This window comes from Sitophilus oryzae, unplaced genomic scaffold (assembly GCF_002938485.1).
Source record: "Sitophilus oryzae breed Bouriz unplaced genomic scaffold, Soryzae_2.0 scaffold_1396_pilon_pilon, whole genome shotgun sequence".
Taxonomy (NCBI): Eukaryota; Metazoa; Arthropoda; class Insecta; order Coleoptera; family Curculionidae; genus Sitophilus; species Sitophilus oryzae.
Window position 1 is genome coordinate 11,079,412 of NW_022146055.1, and position 16,645 is coordinate 11,096,056.

Below are 16,645 nucleotides of genomic sequence, written 5' to 3' on the forward strand. Positions count from 1 at the left end.
TCTGTTTGTTGTTGATTGATGCTGTTTTATTAGTTAAATATATACGAAGTCTCAAAAAACATGTGCCATCTCTCGTGGGGAGATATATAATAATAGCTCCCGTATATAGCGTTTAACGCCTTGGGAGTAGCAGGGTACAGCTTGCCATACTAGAGCCGTTCGGTATACAAGGAAGGTAATGTGGCTAGCACTACGCTTCAACCGCCTATTATTACCTCAGGATTGTGAATCCCAAGTACTCATTTAAGGCTGAGTCGACCTAGGTACCCAAACTATTTTTATTTTTTAATAAAAATAGTCGGCTGATCAAATGCCGGGTGTGGGAATCGAACCCACTACCTTCAGATTGGTAGACGACAGCCTGTATCTCTACGCCACCGGGCACCATAAAAATCTCGTGGGGAGATTCCTCCCGTAAAAATAGGATTTATTTTTTATAACAATATATTGTGCTTTGTTTCGTAGTTACAGGGAGTTAGTCTTAATTTTTTTTCGATTTATTATAATTTTCTTTTCTTAAGTCCTTTTAGCGATTCGAATAAAATGTTGAGGGTAAAAAAGTCTCGGTAAAAGTTCTATAACTGCGATATATTTTGATGCTAAAAAGTGCCGACATATTCACCAGGGACGTTGCATATATAGGTTATAACTGGAATATTTATCTAAAATAAACATGTACGCCGCGCCGGTGACCCTTTTTCTCTTGTAAAATTGCAAAATTGTGTAGGTTGTTTAATGCCGATTAAAAGTTGTCTCTTGATATTTTATCGATTTCGATCTCCTACGATAAACGAAGGAATCAGAGTGTGATTCCGTTTTTTCCGAAGTTTTTCCACAGTAATTCACTAAACAAATCGGTTATTAAAATGTTTTTGACATATCTTTTCGTACGATTATTTCCCTCATCGTGAAATGGACCAATCATCTAATCTAATTTTTCGAATAAATTTTGTTTAGATAAGTGATTAAATCCCAAGACCAGTTTAACCGCGATTATTTTTTCAGCTTCCTTTTGGGTTTTCTTTTTGTCGTTTATCACTAATTCTGAGAGCTTTTGGCAACAGTTAATTTAAAATCACTGATTTACAACTCATATGTTTGACTTAATAACGATTTTAATCGGTGAAAACCCCTTATTCGATATTATTTTGAACAAATAAGTGGAGAAAAATACCTCAGAATTTGATATGTTGACATGCGAAACGGTCCTCGATGCATTGTTGGGATACGTAACTAAGGTAGCAGAAGCACAAACATTACCATAACATTACTTATAGCTTTTTTCGTTTTCCTGTTATTACCGATTCTGAGCCGTCCTAGAATTGTGATGCGTATGCGCAGAAGGAAATATGAAGACATTATTTCATTTGCGCATGCGCTGGAGAGTTCTAGGACGATTCAGAATCGATAATAACAGGAAAACGAGCCTTACCTTATAAGACGTTATTTTGAAACGTCTTTAAATTTTATTTACCGCTGCGCTGTAGTGAAAATGAATTCACGGTTTAATAATATTTCCGGCGACAATATCGATTTGGCAATTCAAAAAAGTGTACCAATTAATGCTGTAAAAACGCATGCTTTTCGCTTCATTCCAGTCGTTCAGGAAATAATCTAGCCGTATATCACTCAACCTATAAATTTAATTGATTAAACTACCCAAATAATTTTTTGTATGATTTTGCTTGTTAGAAAATAGTTTCATGCACAATAATTTTAGAATAAAAATTAAATTTTTTTTATTAAATTATTGTACATTCAACTATTTACCAAGCAAAATCACGCGCAAAATATATTTGAATAGTTTAATCGATTAAATTTATAGGTCTCGTGATATAATATATGATTAATCATTTTAAAAATTTAGATAAAACATACAACTCCTAAATGGTAATATTTAAGCTTTATCTCTTGATAATATCCCAGGAGATATACAAACTAAATATGTTTTTTATATGCGTTACCTATATTATTTATTATTTAGTTGAATTAATCTTAATTTGGACCAAAAACTAACATGGCCTATTCACATAGATATTTTATGTACAAAACTCAGCAGTGTTTCCTTCTTAATTAGAACGCTACGTACAAATGTTAGTATGGATATACTGAGACTTGTTTACTTTGGCCTAGTACAGTCGATCCTACAGTATGGTCTGATATCCTGGGGATCCTCCTCTCACTTTCAAAAAGCTTTCAACATGCAAAACAAGATTTTAAGGTATATGCTTAATGTATCACCTAACACATCTTGCAGACCACTATTTAAAAAGACCAATAAATAAAATTTAAAAAACCTAACCTAACCTAACCGTAACGGATAGTCGTATTTTAGCTATGTTTCATGGCTAATCTTACTGTAGGTTTGCCCAATAATTTCGTTCTTCTTTTTTATTGTAGTCCCACGATAACATCTTTTGTTTATTGTTTTCTCTGGGCCAAGGTGATAGCGGCGAGGTATGTTGGAATATCTCCGCAGCGGTTTTTTGGTAGTAACGCTTGCGAATTGTGAGCTACTGCTTAACCAGGTTGCAAATGGTGCCTAGTGCCTCGTTGGCTTCCCTTTTTCATTTTTCAGGATCGCTAGTTCATCGTTGCTGGTTCCTCTCGTATTGATGAAGCCGGAAGGCAGAAACACTGAGTGTCTACGGATAGTCGTATTTTAGCTATGTTTCATAGTTCAGTCATTGGGGATTTTTGCTTGGAAAAAAGTCCGGAAGTTTTGCAACTTTGCAGGTTTATAGGTTTTGGGATTCCTAACTAAAATCCATAAAATGCATATTTCCAGACTTGCCGCCGGCGCCGCCACCTTGCCAAGATTGCGCCCAAAATCGGTATTTTGTGAATATCTCGAAAACTATGCGTTTTTCGCGAAAATTTGAAGAGAGCAAAATTAAAGAGAATAAAATTTCCTATAAAAACGACTTTATGAAAAGTTTCGCTAAAGTCAACCGTTTAGGCACAAAATCCCTTTTTTATAGGAAATTTTAGTCTCTTTAATTTTGCTCTCTTCATATTTTTGCGAAAAACGCATAGTTTTCGAGATATTTACAAAATACCGATTTTGAGCGCCATCTTGGCAAGATGGCGGCGCCGGCGGCAAGTCTGGAAATGTGCATTTTATGGATTTTAGTTAGGGACCCCAAAACCTATAAAAAGTTTCAAAACTTCCGGACTTTTTTCCAAGCAGGTCCCTTTTTTGATCCCCAATGACTGAACTATCATGGCTAATCTTAGTGTAGGTTTGCCCAATAATTTCGTTCTTCTTTTTTATTGTAGTCCCACGATAACATCTTTTGCTTATTTATATTTATGTCTGTTTGTATACTCCAGCGATTAATAAAAATTTATTTATTTATTTATTTCTAAATCTTTTAGGTCATAGCACACATATAATATACATATTTAGTTACGTGCAATTTGAGTTATGGCTGACCAGCTGCTGGCACTTATCTCAGTTAGATATCCGTCAAATATCACAGATTTTTAATAAAGATTAAGTAGAATTTATGACAATTATTTCGACTTTCATTTAACACACTAAATTTTAAATCTCAATAAATACATATATAAATACGGTTTAATTTGTGTGTTTAATGTTTACTGTATTATTAATGCCAAAACCTGATTGTACAAACTTGGTTCGATTTAGATGGGTTATTTATTAACACTTGTTAACACATTATTGACGCATTTCTTCAAATTTTTCAGGATACGACTAGAAGTATCTAACAAGGTACTTTCTAAGTTCTAAACAATAATTAGAAACTCCAGTAGGTGCTAGAGTTTGAGCTGCAAAAATTATACAAATTAGTGTTAAAAGACGTGATATCTAAAAGCCTCTGCATGGGCTCCCTGACGTTATTATCATACTATAAAGAACGTTCCCTTATACAATTAATGTTGGATTTTATACGCAAAAACAAATACAAATCCAGGAGATCCAGTCACAAAATACACCTCTTTTAGACATTTAATAATAAAAATAATAAATATACCAACGATTACTAAAAATAATATTAATACTAAGGGCTGGCAAAGGTTAGTCTTGGGTCGAGATTTCCGTATGTAAGAAGAGTACAATGGCGTTTATAATGTACTGAACAGAGAGAGGACAGTAAACACGTTGCCAAACGTATGAAATAAACCGAGAAACTGTGCACATTGTAGCGTTTTTTATAAACATTACCACTGCGAACGGCAGCTTTTCATCGGAGAGCAGTCGTGGGTATTTCACTAGAGAGAAAACTAATCAATAACAATAAAAAAAATATATAGATATTGGGCGCCAGACATGTACAGCGAAAGAAAACACAGTTGTTTATTACTTAAAACTAGTGACTATATTCATTCATGATGTATCCTGATGGTAAATAGCATTGTACAATTTTAATAATTATTATAGTAGTTATATGTCGAGTAAAGCTATGTATGTAAATAATATTAAATATGTTCTATGAAAAGACTATGAAAAAATACAATGCGTGTAACGTTATAGAAAATATAAGAAAGGTAGCATTACTTTATTTAAATTGTAAAATTTTATGCGGTGTTAAATCTGGATTCTGGAAGATTCTGGAATCTATGTCTGGTTATTCATCTGTTAATATAGCGTAATAATAATATCTATAGAAAGTAATACTATTACAAGGCGTAATGTAATGAAACCTAAAATCTAAATCATATTGTAACAACTAAATCGACATAAATATTCTTAATAATCTAACCACTAAATATAGTCTGTACGATATTATTTAAAATGTACGTTAAGTTAAGACTGAAAATCGACTGAAAACCAGAACCTAAATCTACACTTAGCTGTTCTTGAGGCAATCCTGTTTTAAAAAGTAGCAGCGTGAGGTGGGCTCATATCTCTGTACTGTCTGTCGGCGATCCTGTTGGCCAAAACAACAAAAGGGGCCAGAATGAGGACACCATGAATCAATACAGCCGTAGCTACTGACTAGGCTTAGAAATGGGAGCGAAGCAGCATGGGGCTTACGCTGTATCCATACTGTGGCAATATGGGGACATTACCCGTACCTTGGAACACTACTAGGACCTTGGATAATGTCCGTAACATGGACCATAACCTTGGACCATAACCTTGGACACAGTCCGTCCATAAGATAACGGTACAGGGGAACACTACCCGTACCTTGGATACTACTAGGACCTTGGATAATGCCCGTACGTTGGACACAGGCCGTCCATAAGACCCTCGAAACACTTCCGAGGGCTCAATAATAAAGAACTGTCCTTTCTCCATTTAACATTCTGGAGGACAACAGCAAAAGTACACCAACGTGTCAGCAAAATACAAATTCGAGTTAAGGTGGGTCAATCCAAAACTCTACCCTGTAGCTTCGAAATGGCAGCTGATTCAGATTTTGCAGCAAGATTTAAATTGCCATTTCTAAAAGCAGGATTTGCAACCGTGCCGCAAACCGGTCAAAAACGAAGTGAGGTTAAAACGCAGAGAGGCGCCTTGACATATAACAAGGATCTTGACAGCGCGCGCCTCCACAGAACAGTGAAACGATAGCAGCAAACATTACAAACCTAATGATTTTATCTAGTTGTCTCCTGAAAAAAAAGTCTTTTAAAAATAAGCGGTTTGCGGTCGTGATTTTACTTTACTTGATAGGGAAAGGCGTATCGGCAACGCCGCAACAGCACACCGTTGCGCGTCGCGTCGGTCGGTCGCATTTCTCTCACTCCGACTTATTTTCCGCGATATTGAAAAGAGCTATTATTAATTGCAACTTGTTACTAGGAAAATTTTATTTACCTATTATAATTTTCAATGTTTTTTTTTATTTTTTACCATGATAGATATTTATCTACCTATTTTTGGAAAAATCAAATTTTTACCTTTGCTAATTTTCCATTTCTTTTTGGATTTTATGGAGGATTTCATATTAAATTAAATTATATGAAGATTACAACCAACTAGAATTGTTTTGGCATTTAACTTTAATAAGTTAAATTTAATGATTATTTTTTATAATAATTTTTTTCAGGGAATATAAATCCAAACATAAAAAGTATATATTAAGTTACTGTAAATGTCCGAAATGCCGTAAAACCTAGGATAAGCGCGCTAAACCTAGGATTTACCAAAAGCATTAACTAATTAGGTTAGCCTAGCTATTTCGAGGGTGTTAATGCATTGGTTAGCCTGGTTATTTGGGGGGTGTTAATGCATTGGTTAGGTGGTTATTTGATGGGGTTGGTTGGTTTTTACTACCACTTGCTTTTGGTAAATCCTAGGTTTTACCACATTTCGGACATTTACAGTAACATATATATATATTTCATCTTTATCATTAAAATCTATTTCACTTCTTCATTTTATTTTTATCTTTATTATGTATGTTTAACTAATAATATTCTCCTTTTTCTTGATTAATTTTATGGTCCATATCAGGGCAATCCGATTTAGGTTATTCCTGAATGGATAGTTTCTATCCCTTTCGTCAATCCTTCTCTTGGTCTTTATTGACCGAAATGAGATATTTAGAAATTAGCACAGTATTTTTCTAATCAAATGTACACTATTTTCACACGAATCAGTTAGTTTTACCCTCAATTATATTAATAATGATTTTACTTCTTTTCTAGCAGATGTCACCTCAAAATATGTTGTCTTGTTTCTACCATCGTCACATATTAACTAAGTGTTTATCTTTTTGTCAATATTTACATAGAGAACATACACCTAGGGGTGATAAATAATGGGTGAAAAGTTAACTCATTGTCACACTGTATGCAGTGGTAGTCGTTTATATAGGAGTATTCATTTTGTTTACAAGGATTTTTTTTACATTTGAGAACGTAGTGTCCAATTCAGTGACAATTTTTAGGCAATAAAATATTGTTTATTTTTGGAATATTTTTAAAGATGGTATATTTCGACCCCAGGAACAAACCTATAAGGTTTTTTTGCAAAAAAAAGATGTTGAAAATCGTGTATTTCCTTTTAAATTTTCCTCTAGATTTAAAAAAAACTTTTTAGAACTGCCTGTTTTTTTCCACAGTATATCTTTATCTCTGATATTACAATAGTTAGAGCACGACATATAGTTGTTTTCATGTTGTTTTATATGCCGTGGTTAGGGCTTAATCGTTATGGTACTAAAATGGATGCAAATACAGAACAAATCCGGTGGCGCTCAAAATTTTTAAAAAATAAATTTTTTAACTTGAATAACTCGGTTATTTTGGACTTATTTGAAAAACGGTATAGAGAAAATATTATTTTTTATCGAGATCTTCCAGACCTGAATATATTTGTATAGGGTGTCCCATTTTGGTTGAAATCATACGGTATTTCCGTTATTAATAAAGATATGATGATGCGGTTTGCACAAACCTGTCCACTTTTTTGTCAAACGGAAGATGCTGTAAACAAAATTTTCGTAGCCCTCATCGTTTCTGAGCTACTGGGTCTTTCCGAAAATTTGGCACTCCCTATATCTCTGTTATTGTTAAAGGTATCAAGAAGGTGAAAACTGTATATTGTAGAACTTTTTACGTAGAATACAGTGGCATAGTCTGTTTTTGTACAAAAAAAAATATTTTTGAAAATATGAACTAAAGTTGTGTTTTTTCAAATAGAACACCCTGTATATTTATAAATCATATGATCTGTCTTGCTTTTCCGTTTTTCGAAACATTTAACACCAAATATCTCTGGAACAAAAGGTGTGATTCTCAAAAACGATACCGTTTTTATAAAGTACACATTCAGCGCTACAACATATTACCAAATAAGCAAAATTGACTTTCCAAAATTTTTCGAAAAAATTCCTCGGCACCCCCCTGTCGATTTTGCCAAAAACATAAATCTCTCAGATCGCATCTAAAATATGCTCACAGATAGTTCATTTTATGTAGAATTGACTGCCTAAAAAACCGATTTCCGATATCTCTAACAGATTTCGAGTTATTTGAGAAAATCTACAAAAGAAATATTTTTTTCTGTTTTTCGAAACATTTAACACCAAATATCTCTGGAACAAAAGGTGTGATTCTCAAAAACGATACCGTTTTTATAAAGTACACATTCAGCGCTACAACATATTACGAAATAAGCAAAATCGATTTTCCAAAATTTTTCGAAAAAATTCCTCGGCACCAACCTGTCGATTTTGTCAAAAACCGAAATCAGCTTCTCAAAAATATATATCACTTTATAATATTTATTTTCGCTATTTACTGCAATATTTAAAATATAACATTTTCTTATTAGTAGGCCGTTATAAATAACAAAAAAAAAATCAAAATCTTTTTAGGCGATTTTATTAACATTTGAAATTGTCATAACACAACACGCCGCGACGCCTAGTTCGAATTCTTTTTCATTTATTTTTTACTACCCCAAAACAGCGTTACATCACACAAACCTCGTACCTGAGTGTTTTATAATCTCAATAACTGCACTAGCAAAAAAACTAAAATACTTAAATATTATGACAAAACCACGATTTCAATATTATTTCAATCAATGCGATCATTGCGAAAATTGCGATCAACATAACAGTGGCGTGAAATACATACTGATAATTTCTGATTTTTTCCGTTGAAGCGCTGGGGTCGGAATTTGTTGAAATCAACTGAAATGCACCAAGCCTATATCTACTAGCATTAATATCATTAAAACTGTCCAACGAGAGAATATGACTTATGACAATAACAGTAATTCTCTGTGGTTTTAGATCAAAAGTAGACCATATTTTCTCTAATTTTTTAAATGTCTATCAAAATGGTCCCTTCTCTCGTTTAGACTTTATTTTGTTTCATTTTTATCAAATCACTAATTTCTTAATTTTCAACATAATCGATAAAACTTCTAATTTATTAAAAAATATATATTACTTACCCTTAATATAATCCAAGATCAGACATTAAACGACAATTTATTTCTCCAATACCATGACACACGTATCTATAACTTCCACAATAAAATCCACATAAAAGAACACCATTTTTAATCCAAATATTCGACCAATACACACAAATAAACTTTCGAATCAATTATTATTTTTGTTAGTCCTTGTTAGACGAAACTTTAAATCGACATGGCAAAACCAGCGTACTTTTTTCACTCAACCCATCGAAATCATTTCACTTGTTTAGTTTTTCGGGTCACTCGATGTTTCCTTTTTGAAAATCGCCTCGGATATCCGTAAACAAACGCGCACCGGTGACAGTTGAACAACGGCGCGGTTTCTCGGCACGCTCGACTCGCGAGGAGAGTGCGGCTGTCCTGCTGCTCGTTTGTTTGATTTCTTCGCAGCCTGCTTGTTTGTTGGTCGAGTGGGGATTTCTGACGGATGGCAGTACAATCGTATATTTATATACGGGTTAACTGAAATATTTTCGTGTCCCAGATCGTGTTTTATATGAAAAATTGATGGGATTAATTAAGTAAGATGGTATTTGCAGGAAAAACTGGGAATGGGATAATTCGTGATTATATTTAGGAGAAGCATACCGGGTGTCTTTCGAAAGTGACTCACCATTATAACTTTTTTTTTATTTTTTCAGATAAAAAATATACATAGATTTGATATATCGTCACCCTAGAATTAGGTTGTTCTATATCCACTTTTCGGGTAAAATGAGTTACAAACACCATTTTTTATGCAGAATTAGCTTGTTCTATATCCATAAAAACAATATAGCCAAATTCACAAATAAAAAAATATAATATTTTGTACTATATCCATATTAATTTGGAAGTCGCGAAACCATATAATGGCCTACATCCAAAAATCAGTATTTAAGGCTACATCCTACAGTTTGTACTGCACTGATTGCCTGATTTGTTAGCAAATTAGAATGTTTCACACTTTGGAATTTTGTGAAACCAGCTGCTTCAACTCAAATAACTGCTAAATCGTTCTCTAATACTATCAATACTAGAGATAGCTAAAAAGACATTTAAATAATCCAACGAAAGTTAAAAATCAGATTTAAAATCTGAATAAGTTATTAAAAACACTATACATACCAAACAAATAGGCGGAAAAAAATTATAGTTTTTAATAAACAATGCAGACGAATAATTACTACTATTGTATTTTAGGTTTTTATTTTTTATGTTGTCTTTAGTTAATGTCTTAATGTCTCCACTTCAGTGATTTTGTATTGAAATAATATTTTGAAATACAAATAAATCAGCTTAAAATGAGTATTATATTATTCTATATCCCCTTATTTTGTTCTATATCCCTAAAATCGGCTCAATGCACAGCTAATAGACACATTTGTTCTATATCCAAATCTAAAATCACTAATATCTTTTAAATAAAGCTTCTAAAAGTAAAATAAATACATATGTTTGATAGGTTTTTCTATTACCTTCAATTTATATGTTTAATAGAACCATTTTGGTATATAGTGTTCACGGATATCCAGTTTAAACTTTAAACCTTGTTTTCACAGTTTCATCGAAATGGTCTATAGAACAATCTTATTCTAGGGTGACGATATGTTATGGCGGGTTCATACAGCCAAATAAAATAAAATAAGAAAGTTTGTTATACTAGGGCTGGCATTTCTGGTCTTGGGTGCCGATTTTCGCGATTACGGTCAACACGCTTAGCAAAATAAGATGTACTGAATAAAGAGAGAAGACAAGTATTTTCCCAAGCGCATGGAATCTAGCGTCAGATTAAGTGGTTATGTCACAAATTACCTATAACAGATGCGAAAGAAACCGACTGCATCGAAAACCGCTCGGCAAACCCGACACGCCTATTGAGTGATGTAAATACACCAGTCGTTTAGTCCGGAAACCTATGCTGTGTCGTATTCGCTTGCTGGAATGACATAGTGTTTGAACTGTTATTTCTAAGTTTTGGTAATTTGTATATCTTATTTAAAATGGGATGCAAATGTGTTTATTTAGAAGGAAAAAAAAGATATTTATAGTATAAAAAATTTATTTATTTAACAAAATTTAATTTAAAATGTGACAAAATAGTTACATTTTATTGTGTTTATCGACTTTTTCGACTATATAAATTTTATTTGTAAACTTTAATACATCAATATTTTCAATCTTAATAAATTATTTAATGATGTAAATAAGAGGAAATTTTCACATGGGTGGTCAAATTTTATAGTTTTCATTATATCAAACAGCCTCTGAGAAATGTTTTCAACTCAAAATGCCTTTTAATTATGTTTGACTACATCATTAAAAGGGTCTCTCAAATACATCAATGTGATATTTGTCTAAAATTTGTAAAAAGAATCCGAATCTCTGGATAACTCGGAAATTATTTACCCATTTAAAAGCCTTTGATCATGAAAGTGGAAAATTTGTTCATTTTATTTACAGGCTGGAAAATTATTTATATTAAATTTTGATGAGTTTTGGCACTGAAGAAAACATTCAGAGGCTGTTTGATATAATGAAAACTATAGAATTTGACCACCCATGTGAGAAATTTCCTCTTATTTACATCATTAAATTATTTATTAGATTGAAAATATTTTGTGCATTAAAGTTTACAAAAAATAAAGATTTATATAGTCGAAAAAGTCCGATAGAACCAATAGAAATGTAACTATTTTGTCACATCTTTTTAATTAAATTTTTGTTAAACAAATTAATTTTTTATACTATAAATATCTTTTTTTTCCTAATCTCCTACGAGCTGATATAATATGACGAGCAATCTATTAAATTACTGTGAGATTATACAGAAAAGTCCACAGACTTCGAGACATAGGAAAATCAAGTCCATTTAGCGTGTGTCCAAATTTTGACAAATTTTCAAAAATGACAGTTTTGTTTAACTTACGTTTAATTTCACCTGACTTCTCGGTGAATGATTTCTTTTTATGGGGGTACATAAAATCTAAAATTTACGGCCATGAAGAAATTCAAAACTTGGAGTAGTTAAGGCAGAAAATATTTAATGCCTTTGACACTGTCACCCCTGATATGCTATCCAATGTGAGGAGGGGATTTTATGATGGTTTGGGTTATTGTTTAATGCAAGAGGGAGGCACTTTTGAATAATTTTTGTAATTTTTTAAATTTCATTATCCTGTTTTTTTACCGTTTACCCATTACCTACCTTGACGAAGATGGGAAAACGAAGGTCCTTTTCAGGACCCACAAATATTTTGATTGGAGAAAATTGGTAATTTTTTTGGATTAAAACAAAAGTTGTTAATATAATATCAATTTAAAAGTGTTTTAGTAGTTTTAATACACACTATGATATAAAATTTATTATTATTATAATGTACATTATTAATGATTGTTCATTCGAAATGGCATTAAGGCCCAATTGCAACAATGATTTAAATTTTCCTTTAAAGATAAGTAGAGCTTAGAATGAGCTGTATTTATATTTACTTTTAATATTCACCTTAAATGAGGGAATTTGATTTGATACAATTTTTTGAATTTGAATTGTTTTTAATGATACTAACAATTTTAGTTCAATTTTTAATAAAATTTATTTAATATTAATAGAAATCCAAGAGATTTGAAACCTCTTTTAGCGATTTATAACATTCTCAAATGAATTACAGGTGCCCTTATTTTCTATGAAAATCACACAGCTTTTTTCATAGTCGCTGCAGTTGCTATAACTATAAAAAACTAATTTTTTAAGGTGTGAAAAATGCGACACAATCTAAATGGACTTGATTTTTCGTATGTCTCGAAGTCTGTGGACCTTTTTGTATGCCTCGATAACATATTGGTGCAGATTATTTTCACCCAAACAAATAATAACCCAAACTATACATTGATGCGGATTGTTTACGAACTCTTTCTGAAGGTCACAGAAACCTGAACGCGTAATTCGGTGTTCTTTCGCATCTGTTATAGGTAATTTGTGGTTATGTAATAAATACTTCGTATTTTTGCTCTCTCCGGCTTACTAGATTACCATGGCGATTCACTCTTATACATTTGTATACAGTAAATAAATAATTTGAAGCTTTGAATAATTTCTAGCTTTAAACGGCAATAACTTGTTTAATTTAAATGGAATACCCTGTTAATATTCCATGGTCCATATTCCAAAAAACGTCAATATTCTATGGATAAATGAGGTCTAAATTATAAGAAAATGCATTTTCTACAAAAACTTGAAGAGATAGGTAAAAAATTGGCGCTGCGCCGGGAGGCACGTATAGCCGCCCATACTAAAATATGTTAATAAAAAGTTGGTAGGCAGTTCTTTTATTTTCAGTTATCTCAAAAACTGCGACTTTGACTGATTTTGATGTTATTACAAATTTTGTTGCAAATATTATTCCTAATCTTAAATTGAAAACCGCGTTTCGCTACTGTAATTTTGGAGTTACGATTTTTTTAAATGTTTAACCCTCTCCCATACCCCCTTACCAAACCCCCACCCCCACCAAAAACTAATGGCCAGATTCTCGGGTGCCACAGTATTTTTGTGCCAAATTTCGTTAAAATCGGTTTAGCGGTTTTTGAGTTATCGTGTTACAGACGGACAGACGGGCAGACAGAACATGAAATGATGGCAGAACAAAACATAATGGCAGACAGAAGACCATGAAAATATTTTGTATTTAGGTCATTTATGACCCAAATAACTCATTTTGAGTGAAATTAAAAAAACTTTTGTTTAAAATAAATTTTTAGACAATCTATATAAGGTAGTATAATGTTTATTATTGCAACACAAAATTTAGTAAATAAAAATACTTTAGTACAATATTTGGTTTTAAAAACTTAAATACGCCTAGAGAAATGAATTAAGCATTAAAATTATTACTGTATTTTGACGAAAACCCGAGCGAAAACCTAAATATTTCAAAAACGATAAGTTTAAAATGCGGTAAACCTTTAATCAAATCGAGGGGTGTCTCACTCGGGTAAAAAATGTACACGTACTGCCAAAATATCTTTCCACTGCTAAGCGACTGCCAATGACTATGAAGAAGACTGCCTATGACTGCCATGTAATTATTATAGGCAACTGCCATAAAACTGCCAGTGACTGCCAGCGACTGTCAAGAGAATGTACAGGAAATTCCAATAGTGAGACACCCCTCGGGATCGAGGCATAAGAAAATAGGGACATTGACTTATTTCGAAATTAATACTTTTATTTTATTGCTTTTTATGTACAACTTCAATAAATAAAACAAAAATCTAAATTAATATGGCATTTTGTATCATATAGTTTACAAAATATACAGGGTATCTCAAAAAAAGAACTAATATCTAAACAAAAAAGAAAACAAAAATATTATAACAAAAAAGAAATTGCTTTCTCTGTTAAATCTAAATTAATATGGCCTTTTGTACCAGATATTTTAAAAAATATACAAGGTGTCTTACAAAAAGAGCTCATCTATAAACAAAAAAGAAAACAAAACATTATAACAAATGAGTAATTACCGAGGGGTGTCTCACTCGGGTAAAAAATGTACACGTACTGCCAAAATATCCTTCCACTGCTAAGTGATTGCCAATGACTATGAAGAAGACTGCCTATGACTGCCATGTAATTATTATAGACGACTGCCATAAGACTGCCAATGACTGCCAGCGACTGCCAAGAAAATGTACAGGTAATTCCAATAGTGAGACACCCCTCGAATCAAATTTACTTTTATTTTAATCGTAGAAACTAAAAATGTAATAATATACAGGGTGTTTAATTTTAAAAAAATACAACTTTGATATTTTTTATTTATTTGGAACACTCTGTTCTTCAACGAATCCAAAACTTACAGTTTGCAAAAATCTAGCCTTTTAGCTACAATACTCCGTATCGTATGTGGTGAACAACCCTGTATATTTACTCTAAAAGTGTTAGAAAGTAATAAAATTAAAAATTAATAAATAATTTGATTCACTTTCACAAAATTTGTATTAGAATATCAATATTTTTGATCAACACGTGGACTGCTACACGTCGCGTCAATACGTAGATATTTAGCGAGCGTAATGCCGGGACCCCATAAGCCAACACGCTTTTAGCCACGCGACGCCATGCTACACCACGTCATGAAGATTTGTGCGTATGTTTTTTCATTTAATTTCATGTATTGCGTACACACTACGCAACACGCCACGTCACGTCACGCCATCCCACGCCATCCCACGCCATCCCACGCTATCACAAGTGTATCGTCTGTCCCAGATCTCATGTGTACACTCTTTCCCACGTTGCAACACGTCAGCCCACTTGGACCTACGTGTTGCGACGTGGGATAGCGTGGCGTGTGGCCTAAGGGGGTCCCGGCTTAAAGAAGTTTCACTTCAAAAAATTTAAGCCACTAGTTGATTAAAACAAATATACCTACCATCACAGATAACATAACCTACCATTAATATAGCAAATTATAATTTATTCACCCATAGCACAGCCCATAGTATATGCCTATTTAATTTTTTGATTATGTAATGGGCACTTTGTTTACTCACATGTTTTATCGAGCTGTTTGAATCCATTTTTGCTTCTGATCAAATCGGTATGAGAAGTTGTGAAGCCAGAAAATGTTGTGTTTCGGGAGACTTGAATGTCTGGGAAAGTTGATTTATTGGATGTTATTGCACCCAACAATCACGTAATGACGCCCTCCTTTACGTGTTAACATATAACTTTTAGATACTGACATTTTGCTTAGTATAAATAAAATATCATCTTTAAAAAACTAGTGTATGAATTCGAATTATTTTAGATTGGGCACTTACATTTTTTGAGATTTTCAGGATCCCGGTTTGAAAACCCTAATTCACACACAAAATAAGTTAATTTTTTCATATTTTTAAGAAAGTATATATTAGAAATTAACATATATCATTAATTACCAAAAAACTTATTTTTTAAAGAACATAATTTTCATAAATTTTGATGTCTAACAAATGTTAAAGTCTAATTATAGTCTTCAACAGCTATTTCAACATCATCTTCTAGATTCTCAAGCTCTTCTATGCCTCCTTTCTCTTTCAGAAACGTTTTGCTTCCACCGCTTTTGTCTTGGGTATGTAAAAGACTTGCACCAACTCTAAATTGTTTTTCTCTATCGTAACGTTCCTTGTGTATATTGTTCAAATCTTGTTGAAACTTTTGTTTATTTCCTAAAAATTTAAATAACTTTTTATTGTTTTGAAAAATAAGTTATGAAACGTAAAGAGAGAAATGTTTATTAACATAATAATGAATGCACAATAATTTAATAAGCAAAAATGATTTTAAGTAAATTTCTGTTTCTGCAATAAATAATTCTGACAATGACTTGATGATTTCCAATCATTTACTGATCAAAGCGACATTAAACTCAATATTTTAGATAAATAGCTGAATATTTATTGTTTGTTGAAAACAAAGATATTTGGTTGAAAACATAATAGAGCTTTTCTTACCTACAAGTAAATTCTTATAACTGAAATCGTATAGATATGGATTGGTTGAAATAAAGTCATCTGCATCTTCGGCTAGGTCCTCGAAATTTTCAAAGCACTTTTGTTTTTCTTTAGTGAGATATTTTGTTGTGTAAGGGTCTGGAGGTGGGATTGGTTTTTCTTTTAGTACATCGGGAAATAAGCTTGCAACTGTATCGTGAAAAATATTTTCACCTTCTTTCAACCTGTAATAATGAAAAACTAGACATAGTATCATTT

The 16,645-nt window shown here is 32.4% G+C and overlaps 2 protein-coding genes across 2 annotated transcripts in view; both read right to left on the bottom strand.

Annotated features, from left to right (window-relative positions):
* LOC115876039 (probable serine/threonine-protein kinase ndrD) overlaps window positions 1-9,310 on the bottom strand; it is a 171,433-nt gene extending 162,123 nt beyond the window's left edge. The window contains exon 1 of the mRNA XM_030891713.1: window positions 8,885-9,310. The gene's annotated coding sequence lies outside the window, so the exon portion shown is untranslated. The remainder of the gene's footprint in view (window positions 1-8,884) is intronic.
* Window positions 9,311-15,808: 6,498 nt separating this feature from the next.
* LOC115876040 (WD repeat-containing protein 63) overlaps window positions 15,809-16,645 on the bottom strand; it is a 71,378-nt gene continuing 70,541 nt past the window's right edge. Inside the window, exons 16-17 of the mRNA XM_030891714.1 lie at window positions 16,388-16,611; window positions 15,809-16,102 (exon numbers count right to left, since the gene is read on the bottom strand). Of these exons, the coding sequence (XP_030747574.1) occupies window positions 15,897-16,102; window positions 16,388-16,611 (430 nt within the window). The 3' untranslated portion in view covers window positions 15,809-15,896. The remainder of the gene's footprint in view (window positions 16,103-16,387; window positions 16,612-16,645) is intronic.